Here is an 8,243-nt window from a genome sequence, read left to right as displayed (position 1 = left end):
AGGACGGAGACACGATGGGACGTCAGTCTGCAGCCGGTAAATCCGGGGGAACACCGTGACCTGACGTCACCCGCAAGAAAATGCAACCTCTTCACAGAACCATTGCAAAAAAGTCAGCGAATGTTTGTTCTTTAAGAATGTGCTGCAGATTATGCTGCGGAAAGTTCTGCAACTTTCACAAACAAACGCATCCAGGTATATAGAAGTGATTTTCAGTTGCAGAAATGTTTGCAACAAAATCTGCGACATGTGAATTCCCCCTTAATAACAGCGATGTTGTAAAACTGACTCATATTTGTTGCAATATAGTAAATGTTTCCAAGATAACTTGTAACTTTTTAGTAAGGCTACTTTCACACATCAGTTTTCTGCATTCAGGCACAATCCTTTTTTTTTCCTGATCCAACGGGTCCGGCAACGAAATGTAAAAACCGTATCCATCGGATCCGTTTTTTAACGGATCCGTTATGCCGGATGCGTAAAAAAAACGGATCCAGTGGATCTGTTTTGCAATCGTTTTTGCATTCGTTTTGTCCGTTTTTTTGCAATCGTTTTTGCATCCGTTTTTTGCCGCATTGCAGCGGATCCGGCATCCATAGGCTTTCATTGTAAAACACGCCGTATTGCGCCGCAATGCGTTTTTTTTTTGCAGGACAAAAAAAGTTACAAGATACGTTGCCTCCGGCCACCGCTTTAATTAATTTTGCTGCATCCGGGAAAAACGGATGCAACGCAAAGCCATCAGGCATAATCCGGTAACAATGCAAATCTATGGGGATAAAACGGATGCAGTACCGGATACGTTTTACCCGTTTTTTCCGGATTGTGCCTGATGGAAAAAACCTGATATGTGAAAGTAGCCTAAGGCTACTTTCACACATCAGTTTTTTGCCATCAGGTTCAATCCGGAAAAAAACGGGTAAAACGGATCCGGTACCGCATCCGTTTATCCCCCATAGACTTGCATTGTTGCCGGATTGTACCTGATGGCTTTGCGTTGCATCCGTTTTTTTCCGGATGCGGCAAAATAATTGAATGCGGCGGCCGGATAGAACGTATCATGTAACGTTTTTTGTCCCCTTAAAAAAACCGCATTCTGCCGGATCCGGCGCAATACGGCATTGTATACAATGGGTGTCTATGCATGCCGGATCCGGCGCAATGCGGTTTAAACCGGATGCGGTGACCGCATCCGGTTTGTTAAACAGAGCATGCGCAAATTTTTTTTTTTCCTCATCACAAAACTTATAAAAGGATCCAGCACATTCTACACACTTCCTGCCGGCTCCTGACTTCAACTTCTGCTGTCCTCCAGTCCAGTGCTCCAGGGAAGAGGTATGTCCACAGTACTGTCCACAGATCACTGCTGTGAGCTGCGTACATGTACTTAGACATTTTTTTTTCTTTTTTTGCAGGTGCAGTGTTGCGGTACATTTCTGGGCATCCTGTTGCTGGGTCCTTTTAGCTTCCGTGGCAGTGCAAGAGTGTTCCTGAGGTAATGTCCACAGTACTGTCCACAGATCACTGCTGTGAGCTGCGTACATGTACTTAGACATTTTTTTTTCTTTTTTTGCAGGTGCAGTGTTGCGGTACATTTCTGGGCATCCTGTTGCTGGGTCCTTTTAGCTTCCGTGGCAGTGCAAGAGTGTTCCTGAGGTAATGTCCACAGTACTGTCCACAGATCACTGCTGTGAGCTGCGTACATGTACTTAGACATTTTTTTTCTTTTTTTGCAGGTGCAGTGTTGCGGTACATTTCTGGGCATCCTGTTGCTGGGTCCTTTTAGCTTCCGTGGCAGTGCAAGAGTGTTCCTGAGGTAATGTCCACAGTACTGTCCACAGATCACTGCTGTGAGCTGCGTACATGTACTTAGACATTTTTTTTTCTTTTTTTGCAGGTGCAGTGTTGCGGTACATTTCTGGGCATCCTGTTGCTGGGTCCTTTTAGCTTCCGTGGCAGTGCAAGAGTGTTCCTGAGGTAATGTCCACAGTACTGTCCACAGATCACTGCTGTGAGCTGCGTACATGTACTTAGACATTTTTTTTTCTTTTTTTGCAGGTGCAGTGTTGCGGTACATTTCTGGGCATCCTGTTGCTGGGTCCTTTTAGCTTCCGTGGCAGTGCAAGAGTGTTCCTGAGGTTGAGGTCCTGTTGTGCGTGGCCTGTAATCAAAAATATGTCGTCTTCTGGTAGCCCGCCCTTCGGTTCACAAACTGAGGTATTTTTTTTTTTTTGTTTTTTTTTTAAAAAATACAAAAAAAAAACATTTTTTTAAATCAACGACATTTACACAGGTGGCCGAAACATCACAGGAGATGCTGCCAGAAGAGGACGGAAGGGGTGGAGAAAGACACGGAGCGGGCGATCATAGTGTAAGTTTCATACAGGAATTGTTTACCACAGCACACCAAACATATAAGTAAATAATTTTTTTTTGTTTTCTTCACTAAAGGCTTCAACTTCTAGGGCTCATGATAGAGCTCCCCCAAGACCGTCCCAGGGTCGTCGTCGAGGTGGCGGTGGTCATAGTGTAAGGTTTTTTGTTTTTTTTTTGTTTTTTTTTTTTCATGTCAGTGTGAATTTTTGTCTATTTTTTTTTTTAAATTTCTTTTTTCTTTCTTTGAACAGGCATCCCAGCGTGCTCCCGATTCTGACGGTGAGGAGGCCGGATTTATCAACATCGACCTCCTCATCGATGAAGTTAGAGAGAGGGAGCCGCTGTGGAACATGGCTGACCGCCGCCACGCTGATTCGATCGTAACCCGTCGACTCTGGGACGAGGTATGCCACGCAGCGGTAGAAGGTTGGGGGGAGCTCAATTCTCGTGGCCAGAAGAAACAGCGTAAGTATTCACAGTTCAGTAGGTTATGCTGCCTGATGTAATGTGTTGTATAATAACCACTTTATGCTTTCCACTTTCAGGTGACAAACTTCAGAAGCGGTGGCGGTCTATCAGGGATCGCTTCAAAAAGGAGTTGAATCAAGAGATGCAGGCCCCGAGTGGATCCGGAGGACGCAGATCGAAGTACCGTTACTTTAGAGCGTTGTCGTTCCTCCGGACAACTATGGTGTGCAGAAGGTAAATATTCCACACAATATGTACAAAGTATAATATTTTATGTCTGTTTTTTTTTGCTTTTTTTTTTTAGTCAGGGCCAATGTATAGCAATTAAATTAATTATTGTTTTGTTTTTCCTCTTTTTAACAGCACCGTCTGCAGCACTCAGGAGCCTGCATCGAACCCGACAGGAGCGATCCCTGAACAGTCCGCCACTGGTGAACACACGCACAGACCCCACCCATCTGAACCTTCCCTTCCATCTACATCTGTCCCATCCACCTGCGCTGGAGCTTCCCGTGAGACTTCATTACCTGAAGCTGCTGGTGATGAGATAGCTTTTCCCCTACCCCACCCCTCTGACACTGCTGCCCTCAGTAGAACACCTTTGGGTTCTGGGCGTCAGCGTCATAGGGGTCAGGAAAAGAGCTATGCGCCAGAGTTCTTGCATCTAAATGCAGCCTTCCAGAACGCCATTCAATTATTATCAGAACAAAATCGTGCATCTTTTAGCTTCCTAAATGCAAATATGGAAAAAAATACACACGAATTGTGCACGCGTCTGGACAGGCTGCATTTAGATGCAAGTAAATCTCCCAATCATTGTTTTTTTCAAGCCGTACTAGAGCGCATGGAAAAGCTATCTCTTGACCATCAGATGCATGTAATGCAAGCCACACGGAAGGCTCTGGGGCAGGTTGACTCCCAACCACCTCCACCCACCCCTCCAAGACCACCTGCCCCCCCTCCAGCCATTGTCCCTACTCCCCCTACTGCCCAGTACCAGCCTGCTGCCCAGTACCAGCCTGCTGCCCAGTACCAGCCTGCAGCCCAGTACCAGCCTGCAGCCCAGTACCAGCCTGCGGCCCAGTACCAGCCTGCTGCCCAGTACCAGCCTGCTGCCCAGTACCAGCCTGATGCCCAGTACCAGCCTGCGGCCCAGTACCAGCCTGCGGCCCAGTACCAGCCTGCGGGCCAGTACCAGCTCCCAACCACATCTGCCCCTACACTTCCTACCCACTACCACATCTCGCCTTCCACAACCATCATGACCCCAACTCAAACCACTAATTCACCCGCCACCTCTTCTGTCTCCCAATCCCTCCACTCCACCCCTCAATCCTTACCAAATCCCATCCCATCTCCTGGTTTCCCTCTTGGTTTCTCTACCACACCTTCATCTTCTGTTACTTCCCCACCACCACCACCAACACCACTTTCCACCCTCAATACTCCAACTGTGCGTGTGTTCCCACCTGTCAGCCCCTCCAGTACTATCTCCACCCCAAGCCCAAGATTTACAAATTTATAATTTATTTATCTATGTAATAAAAAATAAACGTTTTTGGTTGAAAAGTATTTATTTGTTCTTGTTTTTTTTGGTGTGAATATTATTTAGCAAGTTAAGTTAATAATAAGGTAATACAAAAACATAACATGTTGTTATTTGACGGGGTAAAAATTACAAATTTTTAAAGCGAGTGAAAGATTAAAATTAACAAGGTTAACAAGATATTATTTAATTTATTTATAATTATTTTTATTTGTTATAAAAATGAAGAAAAATCTTACACCATTTGATCTTGCCAATCTACTCTACCTTCTGGGGACACAAAATAGTCAGCATATATGTCACGGATTGTTGAACAGGCAACACTACTCCTAAATCCAGGACTGGTGTAGTCAGACAAAGTGGTGGATTCCAAACTCTGGTCATCCAACGACAAAGGTTCCTTTGTTAAAACAAAATTGTGCAGTACCACACATGCTTTCACTATTTCATCAACAGTTTCAATGTTTAAATTAATGGCTGTTAACAAGACTCGCCATTTGCTGGTTAGTATCCCAAAGGAGCATTCCACCATTCTTCTGGCTCTGGATAATCTGTAATTATATATTTTTTGTGTTTGCGTCAATCCACGGCTTGCATATGGCTTCAATAGATGTTGGGATAGTTGAAAGGCTTCGTCGGCCACAAAAACAAAGGGCATTGGGGGCTCACATGTGCCAGGAAGAGGTCTTGCAGGAGGGAAATCAAAAGTATTCCCATAGATTCGCCGCCCCATTGGGGACATTTTAAAGACCTGAGAGTCATTGGATCTCCCATATGCGCCAATGTCCACTGAGATGAATTTGTAGTCCGCATCCGTTATTGCCATTAGGACAATTGAGAAATACTTTTTATAATTGTAGTATTCTGACCCCGAAGCAGCAGGTTTCACAATTCTGATATGTTTGCCGTCCACTGAGCCAAGGCAATTTGGAAACTGACAAATGTTATAGTATTGTTCAGCAATTGCAAGCCATCTTTCCCTGGTGGGCTGGGGGATGAAATCCTCATGGAGGCAATCCCACAAGGCTTGGCAAGTGTCTCTAATGATTCCCGAGATGGTGGAAATTCCTAGTCGAAACTGGTAGTGGAGGGATGAAAGCGACTCTCCAGTTGCAAGGAATCTGTAAAGGAAAGACAATAATTATAAAAAAATAATAGCAAACACATTACAGTTAAAAGTCAATTTACAGGAGGATACAATTTAAAAAAAAAAAAACTTACCTAAGCGTAACCAGCAAACGCTCCTCGGGTGTTATAGAGTAACGGCAGAAGGTGTCCGTTTTACGGATGTTGTCCGCAACAAGGCCAAGGAGGACGTCAAAATTATTCACTGCCATCCGGACATAGCTTGTGAATTTTTCATGGTTTCCACGGAGCTCCAGGTATAGGGTTGAAAACACCCCACGTGTCAGTCTCTGGGCAGTCAGGGGATGGATCCAAAAGCGTCGATGTCGCTGACGCCTCAGTCGCTGTCGCTCCTTTTCTCTGACGATGATAGCCAAGCGATTTGCCTCAAATATAAAATCTGCAGCGATCTTTGTGTAATTTGCAAGAATAGCATCCATGGTTTCTGCTTGTCTCTGTCTTCATTCTGTCATATGTGCTTCAAAATACTGTATATATACTATATGTTCCCAATAGCCAATCAGAATACGGAACTCGTTAATTGTTTGTTTAGTGTTAAAAAAACGGATCCGTCAAAAAACGGACATAACGGATGCAAAACGGATGCAAACCGGACACACCGGATCCGTTTTTTAACGGATCCGTCCTAAACGGATCCGCTAAAAAACGGATCCGGTAGGTCCGGTTGGCTCCGGTTTGCAAAACAAAAACGGAAACGTTGGATACGGTAAAAAAAAGGAATGTGCCTGAATACAGAAAACTGATGTGTGAAAGTAGCCTAAGTTTCACAAACTCACCTATTAGTGTTACATTTCAGAGAAGTGGACGCTAACAATCACAGCTGGTCTAGCAGTCTCAGGCTGCTTTCACAAATCCGGTTTTAGCAGAGCCGGCCAATCCGGCTCTAAAACCTATGCAACGGATGTGGCGACAAAACCGCATCCTTTGCATAAGTTTTTTACATGCGGCCCGTCCGTTTTTTGCCGCATGCGGCGTCCATAAGCATGCATTGCAAATCGCGCCGTATCGGCCGGATGCAGCGCAATGCGTTTTTTTTTGCCGAACAAAAAAACGTGCCAGGCAACGTTCCATCCGGCCGCCGCATCGGCTAAATCTGCCGCATGTGGCAAAAAACGGTCGGAACGCAAGCCCATGCGGCACTAATGTAAGTCTATGCAAAAAAACCGCAATCGGTGTAAAAAAAAAAAACGGTTGCGTTTTTTCTGGAAAGCGCCGGATTGTGCCGCACAGGAAAAACCGGATGTGTGAAAGCAGCCTCAGTCTCCGTAGCTGACGAGCTATGATTGGCTGAGTCAGGGAGTTAGGGGTGAAAGCGCACACCCCCAAAGAAGACACTCAAGAAACACCCAGTTGGACTGTAAGCAGAGACTTCACATACTGCGCTCAAAAAAGCAACAAATGCAAATATCCCTGAAATAGAGTGACTCAGCGCAAAATACAAAATACACTTTTGCAAGGTATTTAAAGCTATTTTTTTAAGCAAGTGAAAGGTCTTTCCACACACATTTTCTGCACATTACTCAGCTGGGAGCGACAATAAGCACAAATGACAGCAATCAGGCTTTTAATAGAATCTGTAGTTCATACAAAGGCATTATGGGAATAAAAATCAAAACCAAGAAGAATTATCAATGGCCATGACTGTAAGATCTCAGAAAACTGCAATACACAGTAAGGATGACTCAATGGTGAGTTCAACAGGTTTTTATTTGGCAGGAACAGGGGGTGGAAGAGGTTTGGGTAAACAATAGGCAAGGAAGAAATACAAAGCAAAAGAAATTAAATGACAGTAGGCACATTTCACTGTTCCACTCGACTGATCAAGTATGTGCTGACACTAAGGGTTATTTCAAATAAAATTTCACTTAGCATTAACTCAACCTTGGTCCTTTCGTCAGGGGAACATCAAAGTCGCCCTACAAGGATCACAATACATAATAAACAAGTAAACTTAAACTTTCATAGCCCCACTTATGTCAGTGGTTCATTAGATATGGCGCAGTTGCGTGGCAGTGCACAACACAAACAGTTCATTCTATCAATCAGCTTATCTCTCTCGGTACCGTATGTAAGGCAGGAAGTGGTGACCCGGATCACTTAGATGCTGCTTCAGAACAAATGTCTGTATCTCAGTCTTTCATTCTTGATGTCCAATTTTTGGTGCTTGACCACATAGATCGAGCCTCTTCTGGTGATGATGTTCGGTCTTCGGGTTCTTCTAGAGATGATGTTCGGTCTTCGGGTTCTTCTGGAGATGATGTTCGGTCTTCGGGTTCTTCTAGAGATGATGTTCAGTCTTCGGGTTCTTCTGGAGATGATGTTCGGTCTTCGGGTTCTTCTAGAGATGATGTTCGGTCTTCGGGTTCTTCTGGAGATGATGTTCGGTCTTCGGGTTCCTTTGGAGATAATATTTATCTTTGAGTTCCTCTGTTGATGATGTTCAGTCTTTGGGTTCCTCTCGCGATGATGTTTAGTCTTCACGTTCCTTTGGCGATGATATTCAGTCTTTGGGCTCCTCTAGTGATTATATTCGGTCTTCAGGTTCTTCTGGCGATGATATTCAATCTTTGGGTTCCTCTGGTGATGCTGTTTGGTCTTTCGGTTCATCTGGATGTAATAGGGTGACCAGTGCCCTACAGCCCCCACTTTCCTGTGGTGTGGGATGGAAGTGAAGTATGCTTGTATTATGTGTATTGTTTTCCCCCCT

General features: G+C 44.6%; 1 protein-coding gene across 1 annotated transcript; it reads left to right on the top strand.

Annotated features, from left to right (window-relative positions):
- The first annotated feature begins 2,062 nt into the window (after positions 1-2,062).
- LOC142250095 (uncharacterized) lies at positions 2,063-7,970 on the top strand. The gene is made up of 8 exons (XM_075322160.1): positions 2,063-2,217; positions 2,294-2,371; positions 2,452-2,529; positions 2,628-2,841; positions 2,922-3,078; positions 3,208-3,927; positions 7,128-7,224; positions 7,713-7,970. Exons 1-8 carry the CDS (start codon positions 2,176-2,178, stop codon positions 7,968-7,970), a joined length of 1,644 nt encoding a protein of 547 aa, XP_075178275.1. The 5' UTR covers positions 2,063-2,175.
- Positions 7,971-8,243: the final 273 nt, after the last annotated feature.

Source organism: Anomaloglossus baeobatrachus, chromosome 8 (assembly GCF_048569485.1).
Source record: "Anomaloglossus baeobatrachus isolate aAnoBae1 chromosome 8, aAnoBae1.hap1, whole genome shotgun sequence".
In the NCBI taxonomy this organism is placed as follows: domain Eukaryota; kingdom Metazoa; phylum Chordata; class Amphibia; order Anura; family Aromobatidae; genus Anomaloglossus; species Anomaloglossus baeobatrachus.
This window is presented reverse-complemented; position numbering and strand designations above follow the sequence as displayed.